Source organism: Vipera ursinii (assembly GCF_947247035.1).
Source record: "Vipera ursinii genome assembly, chromosome: 1".
In the NCBI taxonomy this organism is placed as follows: Eukaryota; Metazoa; Chordata; class Lepidosauria; order Squamata; family Viperidae; genus Vipera; species Vipera ursinii.
Genome location: NC_139512.1, coordinates 67,882,022 through 67,897,594, shown reverse-complemented (window position 1 = coordinate 67,897,594; position 15,573 = coordinate 67,882,022). Strand labels below are relative to the sequence as shown.

Sequence of the window (15,573 nt, the reverse complement as noted above, 5' to 3'; positions counted from 1 at the left end):
CCCTTCTCCCATTTGTATTTTCCTTCTTCAACCTTAGCCAAAATATTATTCTTAATATTTTCAATATATAAATGATTAGGTATAGGCATTTTTTTATATTTATACAAAGAATAATAATCTCTATATATAACATTTTTTTCAGCTTATATTATTCTCATAATCATCATCTCATTATATTTTTTATAATTTTTGTTCGCTTAGATTCCCTTATATTCAATCCAATTCTTATCAGTCATAATTTCTTCATATTAGACATCTCATTGTCTAAATTTTCCCATTTAGGTACATCATCCCAATATTTTATGTCATGCATTATAAAAAACACTATACTTTTTATCTGCCTTGTAGTATCTAGATATAACATCCTTTTTAATCAGTTTATATTTTGCTCATATATTAATAAAAGTTACATCAACCTACTATTACAACATTTAATATATTATAAAAATACTATATTACTTAAATCTCATTATCCTTCTTGTTATAAGGCCCCTTTATGCTTGAACTTCTCTGTTCTTTTAGCCATAGTCAAACAAATGTTTATTCACGTAATAGTCCATCTGGTAGGGCGAGTCAAATCTCTTGTATCTGTCTCTGATCTTCTTCTTTTGCCAAGTAATTTTCCAAGTTGATGTAATCTGTTTACCCAACATTCCTGTATTTTTACAAAATATTGTTGGGAATACAAAAGATGAAGTAAGTAAGATAAATTCGTTCTGTCCCCCAAACTTTAATAGTTCTCCTAATAATTCTATTTTTCTTGTTGTATCAGAACCTTGTAGATTTTTCCTGTTGGTGTCAAACTGTAATTCTTTTCATTTGTTATTTCATCGATTTGATCATACTCTTCTAGTTTGTAATCTGCTGTCTGATTTGTTTGTTCCTTTGTTGTTATTTCCTGAGTATTTTTTAATTGTAGATTTAGATTGGAAATATGCTTATTTAAATCCTCAAAGTTGTTTCGAATTTCATTGTGGTTTGAATCTATTGTCATTTGTATTTGTCCTAACATTACATATATTTCCTCTGGCAAAGTAGTTATCTTGCCTTGTACCAACAGGCTGAAAAATAGCTTTTATCCGTGGGCTGTTAGGCTTTTAAATGGGACATAATCTTATGCAGAATTGACTTGGGAGGCCGGTGTGTGGTGTAGTTGGTTCACATAGTGTGGTGGGATGGAGGGTTTGTTGTCACTGTGTGTTGGGGGGAGAGAGCACGGGGGGGGGGAGGCTCAGCTAATCTCAATGTACACATGTTGTACTTTGACAATAAAGGTTTATTATTTATTATTTTCTAGGCTAAGCCCTTCAGGAGAAAATATTGAATGTGGCATCCTGTCATTTTCTGAGACGTATGTGATATCCATGTTGTCTCCCCCCTTCAAATAATCTTTCATCAATGTTTTAATTCAAAAGTCAATTTATCGTTCAGTCGAAATTTCAGATTCAGTATATTAAGCCACTTTAAATTCTGCAAATTCTCCTCTAAAAGATTAGCCCAAAAGTTTTTTTCTCCCTAAACAGTTCTTAGGTTTAAGCAACAGGCCAGGTGTTTTTTTCTCTCCTTTCAGACACTTTTTAATCTTATAGCTGGCTCTTCCTTTGTTCCCAGCTGTCTTTAAGGTTATTTGCAATTCAAAGGAACAACTTTTTCTTTGTTTCTGGGCATTCTGCCAGTTTCTGAGTCCTTATTGTCAGTGTTCTATTCTTTGATTCTCCACTAGGTGTCAGCAGTTATTTCTTTTTTCACTTTTTCTTTCCATCAAAAAGTTATTTTTGTTATATATTTTTATAATTCCATCAAAAAAATTTAGGGTATGATCTTGACAGTTTTTTAGTTCCTAGATTTGTCCCCACTGAAATATTTTAAATCAAATTTTAGTATATCTCTTTCAACCTTTTATGTTAATTTGCCGCTTCCATCTGTAAGGGAATGGGGATGTAATCCCCTCCTTTCACTTCTGGAGGTTTTCTTGCTTTGGGGATCTTTCCAAGGATTTAAATAGTAGATAGAAGAAAGAAGATCAGTACTCTCACAAGCACGCTGTTCACCGATGTTTAAGTTCGTGCTCTGAGACTTTGCCTGCAAGCAGCTTGGTCTAGACGCTCACACTAGCCTTTCTCCTGTTGGGTTTGGACAGCTTTCCCCGGATCAAACGAAGCGATTGCCATTGCTTTGTGATCGATGGGGCACCCCTCATTCACAGTCACTTCTTCGGGGCAACTTTGGACCCATCTAGGGTCCCCCAAGCAGGAAGAAAATAGCTGTGGGGAGCAGAGGTCCGCTCTCGCGCGGCCATGCACTGCAGATGCAAAAACTGGTAGTCATTTCTGTCAATGCCTACAATTAGAACTTGCCTATGGTACATCTGCTCAACCTTCTCAATTTTAAGATTTTTTTTTCTCTTGGAGCAATGACTAGCAGCTTACTCTGCCATTTTGTCCTATATAGGTACCAGTAATTGCAATAATGACAACTGGTGGTGGAACCAGATCCTTTACAGCAATGTATGGAAGCCTTCTGGGTTTGCAGAAACTGAATCTATTAGACTGTATTACATACCTTACGGGTTTATCTGGCACAACATGGTAAGGAGGATTTTCTTTTCATTTACTAACTTTCATGACCCACCCATTATATAATGTATGTGGCATACCAATGTTGCAGGAAACATTCAGAACAATATGCAAGACAAAGATTAAAAAACTTTGCATACCACAACCTCCTAAATGAGAAATGAATTTATATAACCTCCACCTTTCCCATGAATAAAACTAATGCCAGTGATGCCCTCGATGTGATGTCCTGTTGCCTGGAAGCGGTACAGATCTGGATGGGAAAAAACAGGCTTCGACTCAACCCGGCCAAGACTGAGTGGCTCTACGTACCGTCATCTCGTTTAGTCCAAGAGGTTCCATCTTTGACTATAGGAGGAGAGATGTTACTTCCCATTGATAGAGCACGCAATCTGGGCGTCCTCCTAGATTCACGACTCAGTTTTGAAGATCATATTGGAGTCGTGGCTAGGGGGGCATTTGCCCAGATTCGCCTAATATACCAATTGCGCCCCTTTCTGGACCGAGATGCCCTACGTACAGTCACCCATGCACTCGTTACCTCCCGTATAGACTACTGTAATGCTCTCTACATGGGGCTGCCCTTGAAGACCACCCGGAGGCTTCAGCTGGTGCAGAATGCAGCTGCACGGGTAGTGATGGGAGCACCCCGATACTCCCATATTACACCCCTCCTGCGTGAGCTGCATTGGCTACCGGTTGCCCTCCGGGTGAGATTTAAGGTGCTGGTACTTACCTTTAAGGCCCTACATGGCTTAGGCCCGGGATACTTGCAGGACCATCTGCTGCCGGGAACAAATTCCCATCGCCCAGTACGCTCACACAGAGAAGGCCTCCTCAGGGTATCGTCAGCTAGGCAATGTCGGCTGGCGACCCCCAGGGGGAGGGCCTTCTCTGTGGGAGCGCCAGTCCTATGGAATCAGCTCCCCCCTGAACTCCGGATGGCCCAAAATCTCCAATCCTTTCGCCGCAGCCTCAAAACACTCCTTTTCCACCAGGCTGACCTGGACTGACAGGCATTTTAATTAATTATATTTACAATTTTTAATTTATTTTTAGTTTTCAATTTTAATTTATTGCACAGATGATTTTATTTTTATTTTTATCTTAATTTCTGTACTTATTATATGGTTTGTTGTTAGCCGCCCTGAGTCCTTCGGGAGATAGGGCGGGATATAAATCCCATCAATCAATCAATAAATAAATAAATAATGATTTAGCTGGGATGGGTTTGGGCAAGAAACATATATGCCACTTTTACTTTAAAATTATTTTAAGTAAATGTAATTAAGTTTTAACCTATGGTATTTTTCAAAAGGACAATGATAGAAGTTTACAACTTCATAAAGAACATTCCATTTAAATTAACCCCCTTTTTTATACTCGTTAGACTTACAGTTAACAACAGTTTGTAGCTGAGATGGATGTGCTACAATGATGCTCAGTGTAAAAATATTCTTAGGGGCAAAATATTCAGTAGAGAACCAACCACCCATTTCTCACTGCATCCCCTCTTAATGACAGTTTTCCCCTCCTCGTTTTTTCCCCATTAAAATTAATGGCCCAATAATTACCATTATCAACTTAAATAAAAAGTACTATGATATTCAAGGGACAATGTTATGTGGCATTTCAGATACTATATTTTGAATTCTGCCCCCTCCATGTGGGAAACCCTGGATCACTGTCCTCACTACTCAGAAAGTCCTGTTGAAGAAGAAAAGCAGGAGAATATTATTGTACATTATTATTATTAATATTATTGTAGCTCAAATTATATTTAAACCTAGCAATAGTGTCACTGTCTCTGAAAGTAAGGTTACTATGCTGTTAGTTCTGTGTTACTCTTACATTTTATTGTTATTATTTTCAATAAAAACGTAGGACCATGTGTAAATTATATGAAGATCCTGACTGGTCACAGAAGTACCTGGAAGATGCCATTAACAAAGCACGAAGACAAGTGACCAAATCTAAATTTAACTGTTTTTCCATTGATAAACTGAAGTATTATTATGACGAACTAAGCCAAAGAATCAAAGAAGGACATAGCACTTCCTTTATAGACCTCTGGGGCCTTGTCATTGAATCCATGTTCCATGATGAGGTAATAAGCCTTCATATTAATCAATTGGGAGATCTATGCAATGGATGTATGCTTTGAAAAAGAAATAGTCTAATAGGAAAGTCCTTCTTCATATATTGTGCAGTTGTTTATGGAAGTAAGGTAAGTCCTGTAACAAGCTGAGTGGCTTTTCAAAGTGGACGATAACATATGAAAAATTCACCTCTCAGTGATTATTAACCACATATACTTATATTCAGGATTAAAAGTTGCATGTGTGGGTAGTTAGAGAAGGCAGTTGACCTACACATTCTGCTTTTGGACAACCTGGAAATATCTGCTCTTTGTAGGAACTGGGATGTTTTGTTAGATGATCTTTATATTTGGCATAGCAAGGCTCTTCCAGTGTTCTTACATGAGGATTAACATAGATATGTAGCACATGTAAGTTCCTATACACACGTAAATCTTCCCCTATTCCACTCCATCTTGCTTATGGTCTAGCAAACAGAGAAGAACTCTAGATATCTTTGTTAGCTTAAAATTCATAGTGAGTTCTCTGATAAAACTGGTACATCTATGGACAACTGCTGGTCAACATACATATTTTTCTCCCTTTGTCAAAGAAAGACAATCACACTCTTTCTGATCAGCGCATGGCCGTGAATGAAGGTCAGAATCCTTTCCCTATTTACTTGGCAGTCAACCTAAAAGACAACTACAGTGCTCAAGATTTTAAAGGTAATGCTGTATTAAACTCTGATATATGCCAGTACTGAGTCATATTATTCTGTATTAACATTTTAATTGTTTAATACTAAAATCTACATAGGTGAGAATTTTTTCACCTTAGACAGGAATGAATTCCCAGAGAAGAGAACAAGTTCCTAGATACAATAAAATTCCCACTCTCAGGGCAAAACAAATAAAAAAAAGAAAGAACAGCTTATGTGCTTTGGTGAATTTTGTAATTGAGAATGTCTGAGATATAGTAATGGCCATCTTGTGCTTCCAGAATGGCTAGAATTCACTCCTTATGAGGTGGGAAGTATAAAATATGGTGCCTATATTCGTTCAGAAGATTTTGGGAATGAATTTTTCATGGGACGACTGATGAAGAAGTTCCCAGAAATTCGGATCTGCTTCATGCAAGGTAAATAAATAAGTAAACCGTACCATAAACAAAAGGAAGTTATTGTGCAATGTTGTAAGTTGCCTACATTACTTTTTTCAAGAATCTATCTATCTATCATCTATCTATCTATCTATCTATCTATCTATCTATCTATCTATCTATCTATCTATCTATCTATCTATCTATCTATCTATATATCTATCTATCTATCTCTATCTATCTCTATATTACTCAGTGATGCTGGGTGGCTTACAAACAGTAAAAACCCCAATATAAAATTATAAAAACCAGTAACCCCTGACTCCCCAATCCCCTTTATTTAGATGAGCCTAAACACACTGCAGCAAACTAAAACAGAAGAAAAAGGAAATAAGCAACTATATGACATATTCCAACAAAATGGATATCCATGAAACTTTATTAAAAAGTCCTTGACTACTCCACCCAATATAGCACAACCAACACAAACCCTAAAAAAATTACACTGCTCAGTGGGTTAGGACACTGAGCTTGTCGATCAGAAGGTCGGCAGTTTGGCGGGTTGAATCCCGAGTGCGGCGTAACAGAGTGAGCGCCTGTTACTCATCCCAGCTTCTGCCAACCTAGCAGTTTGAAAGCATGTAAAAATGCAAGTAGAAAAATAGGGACCACTACGGTGGGAAGGTAACAGCGTGCTGTGCGCCTTTGACGTCTAGTCATGCCGGCCATATGACCACGGAGACATCCTCGGACAAGCGCTGGCTCTTCGGCTTTGAAACGGAGTTGAGCACCGGCCCCTAGAGTCAGAAACGACTAGCATGCATGTGCGGGGGAACCTTTACCTTTACCTTACATCAAAAATATCTCAGAAACCATCAACAGACTAGTACAACCACATGGAATCAGCATAGCACACAAGCCAAGTAAAGCCCTTCAAAACATCCTAAGCAGACCAAAAGACTTAACAACCCCAGAAGAAAAAAACAGGTGTCTTCTACAACATACAATGTAAAGACTGCAACAACCACTATGTAGGACAAACAGGCAGAAGACTGGCAAAATGCATCCACGAACACCAACTAGCAGTCAGAAGACATGATGAAAATTCTTTAATTATGCAACATATAGACAGATTTAGCCATCGTTTGAATTGGGAGAATGTGACCATCCTAGACCAAGCCAAGTCCAAAAAATGACAAGGAATTTCTAGAAGCACAACACTCTGACAAATCAGCCATCAATAGACACATAGACATTAACTAGATATACAGACTATGCAAAAGAGACTATCACCCAGGCCAAAAAGGAAGAAAAAGACCCAGGGACCTCTCCACCGACAATCAGCACCCAGATCAGCATAGAATAGATTAACTCCAAGGTTAATATCAGACCAGCAATCAAGTAAACAATACTCCAATCAAGAAACTGTCAAAGAAGCCAACAGCAAACAGCCCAATCAAAGAATTTCTAAGGCCACCCCCACCAACACTGACAGGCAAGCCACTAGAATATAAACTAACAGCAAACAGCACTCCTTATTAGCACTGATGATGTTACCTAGTTTGGAGAATGAAATGTCTGCAAGAAGACAAGCACACTCAGAGAGCACCAAGGACCCCTCATGTCAACCCTGAGCTACAAATATTCTCCTTTATTAGTCCCCACTGTTTTTTCCTTCACCAGTCATTAAAAAAAAACTTATCCGTTTCACCATAACTGTATTGTTTATTAATTGGTGCCTGTGATTGAATACTATTGTGCGTGTAATTGCATGTCCGTATTTGGAAACTCTTCATTCAAGACTCCACAAACCATATTTGGGTTTTGTAATGAAACATGGTTATTGAAAAAACTGAATCTGTACACAGGCTGAACAATTTTTCCTTTTCCAGGAATGGGAGTCTTGAGGTAATGCATGGATTTATTGTTTTCTGGATGTTTTCAGGAGTTTTCTATAAGTATCTGAAGTGGCTACAAGGATTATTGACTTTGTTTTTCTAATTGATCAAGTTATAAAGCAAGTTATATGTAAAATGGTTATGGTTATGTAAAATATATTTGGGTCACCCAACAATTCTCGGTTAGAAATATCTGGAAAACTCAGAATGTGGATAAAAGCTGAAAGCTGGAAACTTTAAATGCAGTGGAAATGAAACAATTTCATTTCATTTTGACACCATCAATTAAGACTTTATTTACATTTATTTAAATTATTTAAATTTATTTGACAGGTATGTGGAGCAGCATATTTTCTTTGGATATACTCTATTTCTGGAATATAGCTTATGACTCAGAAGACTTCTGGTATAGATGGACAAGAGACAGAATACAAGACATTGGTAAGCTGTTTTCTTTTTTCCCTTCTTGCCTTTCCTGGTTTGTAAATTTGTTATTGTTTATTAGATTAATGAGTTCATCCCAGTTAAGAAGGGACATTTTCTGTATGAAGTTATTGTTTTTAGTTTAGATACCGGTAAGTTTGAAAATGCTTGCAAAGTTGTCTCTATTATTTTGACAAGTAGAATGAAATACCCAGTGCTTTTCATGCCTAACCCACAATGATGTTTTTAAACTTTTTTTTAAATCTCCAGATATAGCCAGAATAGATAAGACAATTGTTTGTTTAAAATATGTTGCTTAAATTAGCTTTTCTTAACCAGATGCTTTTCATGCAGTCAGGGAATTTTGGAAACTAAGTCCCAACACACTTGGAAGAGGAAGCTCCATAGAAGGAAACTGATATATAATTTTGCAGCAAAGGTTGTTATCCAAATATATCTTGGGTTTTATTCCCAAGTCATTGCAGTTTAAATGTATGCCCTTCATCAGCCAGTGATAAACCATGGTTTGCCAAGGTTGTGAGCCAGTCTTTCCCAACTTGTCTTTTTGACGATGCAACATTTAACTGGATATGCTAAAGATGATTATGAGGCAACCTCTTCTCTTCATATTGCATGTTTGCTAGAAAAGCCATGTTCATCTAGTAATGCTATTTTAGAGACTCTGGGTTTTTTTGGGATGCCATAGGCAAATTACCAGGAATTTGACAACTAAGTTATAGTCTGGCTGGTCACTTTGGAAAACCCATAGTAACAATAGTTTCCCCATCCTCCTTCACATCTATCTTTCTCTGTGAAAGTCCATGACTCTCCATGTTTTTTTTGCCACTACACTTTGCAAATAAATATGTAAATATTTTCATGTGAACATTGAGAACCATCCTTCTGCACAAAACTTTGCCATAAGCTGTTGGACCTCTTATTAGCTGTGATCTTATTGGTGCCCACATTCAAAAACCTGAGTAGACTCAAAAGGCATGAACAGTTCTTTCTGTCTTTTACAGATGATTCTCTTCTACCTTCAAAGCCACATGAGCTGGACTCTCGCCTACTCACTTACCCAAGCCAAATTTCCTCTACTTTCCGAGATGTCTTAACTGGGCGCCCAACAATAGCAGAATATCCTAATTTCCTGAGGGGCTTTCAGTTTCATGATGAATACTTGAAGAATGTCCATTTTTCTGCATGGAAAGGCACAGTAATAAACTTACATTTGTGATTTTTCTTGGCTTTATAAAGTGTTCTTGGTATCACACTTAATTAGGATGTAGCTACCTGGTTCCAAACTTCTGAATGATAATCTTTTCTTTCCACATTTCACTAAGGACAATGGATAATGTAGCTTAGAATCTACTAATTAATTCACTTCACAAGACCTAATGGAAGGATTGCTTCAATCTGAACCTGGCCACCTGCTTCACCAAAGACATTTTGGAAGTGGAATGGCAGAACATATATATTGTTTTAAATGAAAAATAAGTTGAGGCATGTATGAGTATGAAAGCACAACAACGTTGGGTTACTTTGCCTCTTTTTCTGCTTCTGTTTAGATGACAAAGTATTTTAATTGCACATGTTGTTTGTGACCACATTTGTGCTTTGTGGGAATATTTGCAGGGTATTATTTTAAAAGTCAAGTTGGCCACCATGATGGTGCAACACATAAAAAAATAGTTGCAGCTCCCAGTGCACTGTGGTAGCTGTCATCTTTACTTTTTTGGTTTGTACTTTAACAACAACAACAACTTAGATTTGTCTTCAGTATAAGAAGCAGGTGCTATCAACAGCATTCAAAAACAGTATCTACATGCTTATTTTTTACAAAACCCTTTCCCAATTTTTCAGGATTGAAAATCGAAAATTCTGCTGGTTAACTCTAACTTTTTCACTTGAAAAGTTGGGTTAAAAAATTTCAAAATAAATAATTGGAATTTAAACACTAGATTTAATTTACAAACAGTATATTATAGTTATACCTATAAGATGAAATCAAAGTGTCATTTAACTAATACTATAGATCCTGTTACGACATTACGTACTTCAAGAGTGCTTTAAGGCTTATAGAGGACTATTGCTGAGTTGACTGATTCTAGCCTAACTCCTTGAGGCACCTCCTCTAATCAAGCTCCATTTGTTTTAATAACATGTTTTCATGCTGATAATAAATAAATAAATGGACCTAATAACTGATGTGTGTATTGTGTTCCTCTTCCAAAGATGCTACTCTTTAAGAAATATTGTTGTTTAAAATTGCAGGACTTGGGAACTGCAAAAGAAACATAATAAATGTGAAATTTGGAAGGGAGGAGAGGGAGTACCTATTTCAAACATCTATTTCATATATGGATTTAAATTCTAGAACACAGTTAGGCAACTTGGCAGCTCAGAAGCACGTGATGGTGATAAAAACTTCTCCCATAAACAATTAAATTTTTAAAATTTGGGGTGCATCCTCTGGAGATCTCCAGAAGCTTTTACTACTTTAAATATGGAAAGAGGAGAACATTATTTAAATAAAACATAGCTGGGAAATAACTGCATTTACTACAATGAATTTTAAGGTATACGTGTAAATAAAATGAACCTGTTGTCTTACCACTCCCGTTATTTTTTTAGTATACTGTATGTTTTGAGCACTCCTTGAAAGCTACATGCAGCCACTGTCCCAAGAGAAGTTGTATATTCTTGCTAGAGAAAGCTGACTGGAAATCTTTGCTTTTCAGATTCTGTGCTGGACTCTCAACCTAACCTTCTAATGGAAACAGCAGAGCAACCTTTGTCTCTGGTGGATACTGGGTTTTTCATCAATACAAGCTACCCACCTCTTTTAAAATCAGAGAGGAGAGCGGATGTTATACTACATTTAAATTATAGTGGAGGAGCACAGACGTTTGTAAGAGACAACCCTGCCTTTAATTTTTTGCATTTCAGTACTCTCTGAACTCCAGGCTATTTCAAGAGCACTCTAACCACCTAAGAGATATATTTGCCTCTTTTGTACTAACAAATTAGCATAAGTTATGTAAGTTTTTTAAAAAAATAAAATGGTTTCATTGCTTTGGATTATTGTTTATTTTGGGAAAGATTAATTATTTTACTGATGAATGTGGCTAGCACAGAGTATATTAATTCTAAATAATATAGTTGTTTTTTTCCTGTAAAATTTTTATGAGTTGGAATTTCTATGGAAGTTTGTTTTTGTGGGTGTCATAAGCAATGCTTAGAAAGCTCTATGGGATTGGATTTGCAACCCTTGCAATTCTGGATTGCAAGCAGTGTATTATAATTCATCATCTGTTTTTCTTGTCTTACTATACTGTAACCTTAACCTTGTAACCGCCTATCTATTAAATATGGATTATATATATCAATTATTATTCCTAAAAATGGTACAAATATTGCAGGTGTTCACTGTGGACTGTATATCTTTGAAAATATTGAGAAATATTCAAGTTTTTGAGATCTTCAGTAAAGATGTTCCAGACAGTAATGATGTTACCGTTTGTTTTACTTACGTTGCACAGATCCTAGCATATTATTTCCAAGTTTCTAAATATTTATGTAGTTTTTTGGGTGCTGAGTTCATGTAGTATTTGTAGTTTATACTGTATTATGATCAACAATCCACTTTAAGACATTAACTCACATAAAGCAGAATACTCAGTATATACAGTAATGACATGATTAGTATATGTCATTATAGTATATAATGACATGTTTAACCACTACCACACAAAACTAAGACCCAGTTTTGATAAAGCTGATAATACTAGTATTTATCTTTATCTTTATCTTTATTATATTTATCTTTATTATATTTATATACCGCCCTTCTCCCGAGGGACTCAGGGCGGTGAACAGGGCACATAAAAATACAGAATACAAAAATTAAAAAAGAATTAAATAAGAGCCCGAGCTAAAAACAGTAGAATAATAAAAATCCCCAATAAAAACCCCAGCACATCCCCCATCAGGCCAGGCCGGCTTGCTCAAATAGGTAGGTCTTCAGGCCGCGTCGGAAGGAGCGAAGGTCAGGTGCCATCCGGAGCTCAACCGGCAGCTGATTCCATAAAGCCGGGGCACCCACAGAGAATTTGAATCACAAATTTGAATCACAAATTAGAAACTTTTTGTAATAATGGCCTGTTTATCTTAGATACTGATAGAGATGTGCCAAAATGAGAGAATTCTATATAATACCAGACAAAATGTAGCACCAGATCTTTATATTCTCTGTTTATTCAAGTATTTTTTGATACTTGACTTTGACACTTTTTGATAATTTATTCACACAGAATCTGGACCAGTTTTCAAAATACGTCTCAGAGCTGGGGGTCCCATTCCCCAAGACAGAGATCAGTGAAGAAGACAAAAACAACCTGAAGGAGTGTTACGTTTTTGAAGACATAGAAAACACAGCTGCACCTTTAGTGCTATTTTTCCCCTTGACCAATGATACTTTCAGAGCATTTGAAGCACCTGGTAAGTTCTGAAAGAATATTTTGCTTCCCAGCATGGAATAATAAGATAGTTATTAACTTCTTAAGATCATCCAAACCTACCTGCTATACTTAGGCATTCATTTTATTCATTACTCATATTGTGATCACTGTATCTGAAAGATGAATTGACCATGTGTCACCTGCATTTTAGCAGGTAATAAAATAATTGTTTTTGGCTTTATTGGCTTCATTATTCAGGCAATCTTCCAATTAATAATGTAATAATGGTACACAATCTGACTTCATGTGTCATATTTCATGTAATGCTTTGTTTTATCTATGTTTTTGTTGAACAAGCTAAGTCATCATGTATAAGTCATAAGCTGTACTTGATAAATGATAATAATCGGGTATCATCCTAAACTTAACATCATCCTAAATTTAATTTGCTAATCAAGCAAGTCTTTTTCATTTCCCTCTTTTTGTCCCTAATTCTTCATTGATTAATATAATGAAAAGGAAAAACACTTTTGATAAAGCAATTTAAGAATTTTCTTGGACGCTTGAAGTTTATTTGTCGGGCCGAGCACGCCCGACATTCGGACGGGCCGCGGCCGCGGGGTGACTCATCGCGCCGCCAGACTCGCACAGGGCGCTCCGTTAGGCCCCGAAGACTCCCGCCGGCGCCCGTCACCTCCCGGGGGGCCAGGACGGCGTTCGGCCCTCCCCAGCTCTCTGGCGACCGCGGCAACCCACCAAGCCCCGGAGCCTTCCGCCGGCGCCCGTCGACCCGCGGTAACCCACCAGGCCCCAAGACCTCCCGCCGTCGGCCGTCGACTCGCAGCAACCCACCGGGCCCCAAAACCACCAGCCGTCGCCCGTCGCGTCCTGGAGAGCCGGGACTGCACGCGGCCCCTCCCAGCGACCCGGTCACCACACGGAGCGACTCACCGAGCCGCGGAGTCGTTCACAGGCTCCCTCGCCTCTCCTCCATGCTGCCGGGATCCGGAGACGGTTGGCCACGCCCACGCCATTCCGACGGATCGGGGAATGGGCCAGCAAGAGGAACGGTGCAGCAGCGGGCCGCCTCCCAGCTGGGGAGGCCGCGGACCAGCCAGTCGGGCTACAGGAACTGCTTACGGGCCGGGAAGGGGCCGTGCGAAGGACTGGGTGGTGGCTGCCCGGCGTTTGAGCCGCAGGACAGGAATGGGTGCTTGGGCGGATCAGGGCGTGACAGAGACAACCGGCGGGTCGGGAGGGGGTTTGGCGAGCAGCTCACGGCGGTCTGGGGTGGTGAGGGGAATGGAGAGTCATGGCAGGAACCTGGGGGAAAAGAGGGAGGCTTAGGCTGGGGGGTAACTTACCGATTGCGTTGGTGGTGGGACGGGAGCCAAAAGGAGGGGACCATGGGAGGCGGGGTTTAAGTAGGGTGGGGGCGTGGTGGTGCAAAGTAGGGTGTGGTGGTGGGAGTCGGCCTTGCCGGCTATTTAACCAGCGTTGACTGTGCTGTAAAGTCAACGCTGACTTCATTTGTCTTTGAGCGAACGTTTATGTGGATAATAAACACGGCTTAGAAGAACCAGCTCCCGTTCCGGTTTCACTCCTTGGGTGCTTCGTCGGACGGGGTCTGAAATTATTATGTTAAATGTTGGCATTGTTGAGTTGAATCTTTTCTCTTCACACACACTTCTCTACTTTTATCATTTCAAGGTGTCGCATTCTGTTGAGATTATACCATTAAAATATATATCCAAAAGTCTAATTTGATTGTTTTTACTACTGAAGCAAATATGCCTTAAGCTTTAGATATTGAGTAGACTGTTGATATATACATGATACATACATGACCTTAACCATAACCTTGTAAGCAATAAATGTGGCATCTAATGGTGACTTCCTTCTTCCCCCTTCATCAAAAGTTCTGCAAAAGGGTTCCATTTTCAAACTTTTCCAAAAATTGTGAGGGAGGGTACCATTCATATTTCTGGAGATACAAAACTGTCTTGTGTTATAAGAAATAGGAAATTAGAGAAAATGCTGCCATTCCTTATTATATTGCTCTTAGGGAGATACCTTCAGCATCCCCATTCTGACTGAATGTAATGAAAGAATTGGTTTTACTTGCAGTCTTTCAAATACCCAAGTATCATGGAATTTTCTAGGAACAGGAACAGTGGCTACAAAATATTACAAGGCCAAAACGTCTTATCAGTCAATTGGACAGCAATATCCCCCCAACATAAAAGCAGTTGGTTCAAAGGGACCTGTCTTAATATATTTTCAGGCCAAAACGTCTTATCAGTCAATTGGACAGCAATACCCCCCCAACATAAAAGCAGTTGGTTCAAAGGGACCTGTCTTAATATATTTTCTGATAATTAGGGTGTTGAACAAAAGAGTTCTTGTTTCCTAGATTCTGTAACCTAAACCCTTTACTTTCAATAAATCTGACTAATGAAACTCTATGAGTAGCTAGGGTTATGAGTTACATGCTTAACAACAGAGACTAGGTGCCATCTATGATCATTGTGGGTGAGTTTTGATGTGATTCCATAATTCTGCGTACTCTTACAGAAAACTAAATTATAGGATCTCAATATTATATTTATACAAGAGAACTAAATAATAAGTAGCATTTAAATAAGGCCAATGGTACTAAACTTATCATATTCAAGTGATTGGTTTGACTGAATCTTTGCAATCATATAGATCAACCTTCCCTGAGCAGAAATAGAATTGAAATCTAATAATCTGAAAGGTACCAGATTGAAAAGGCTATCTTTATGCTTTATTGATGGAAGTGTTGCCTTTTTTTATAGGTGTGGAACGCTTGTCTACTAATATGGAAGAGGGCAATGTGGATGTCTCCAGCTTCTTTTCCCCATTTGGTACAAGGGAGGTGAGCTTTTCAGAAGACAATTTTGACAAGCTGGTGAAATTAACAGAATACAACATCCTCAATAATGAAAGCAAAATCATTGAAGCCTTTCATGCTGCAGTGCAGAGGAAAAAATATCAGAAGAACCAGAAGAAATAG

At 38.3% G+C, this 15,573-nt stretch overlaps 1 protein-coding gene across 1 annotated transcript in view; it reads left to right on the top strand.

Moving 5' to 3' along the window:
* The window catches only part of LOC310632453 (cytosolic phospholipase A2 epsilon-like), a gene marked incomplete at both ends in the record, with an annotated part of 57,724 nt that extends 42,151 nt beyond the window's left edge, over nucleotides 1–15,573 (top strand). Inside the window, 9 exons of the mRNA XM_083349674.1 lie at nucleotides 2,452–2,588; nucleotides 4,461–4,683; nucleotides 5,268–5,382; nucleotides 5,657–5,794; nucleotides 7,987–8,094; nucleotides 9,099–9,287; nucleotides 10,818–10,987; nucleotides 12,390–12,576; nucleotides 15,356–15,573. Of these exons, the coding sequence (XP_083205800.1) occupies nucleotides 2,452–2,588; nucleotides 4,461–4,683; nucleotides 5,268–5,382; nucleotides 5,657–5,794; nucleotides 7,987–8,094; nucleotides 9,099–9,287; nucleotides 10,818–10,987; nucleotides 12,390–12,576; nucleotides 15,356–15,573 (1,485 nt within the window). The remainder of the gene's footprint in view (nucleotides 1–2,451; nucleotides 2,589–4,460; nucleotides 4,684–5,267; nucleotides 5,383–5,656; nucleotides 5,795–7,986; nucleotides 8,095–9,098; nucleotides 9,288–10,817; nucleotides 10,988–12,389; nucleotides 12,577–15,355) is intronic.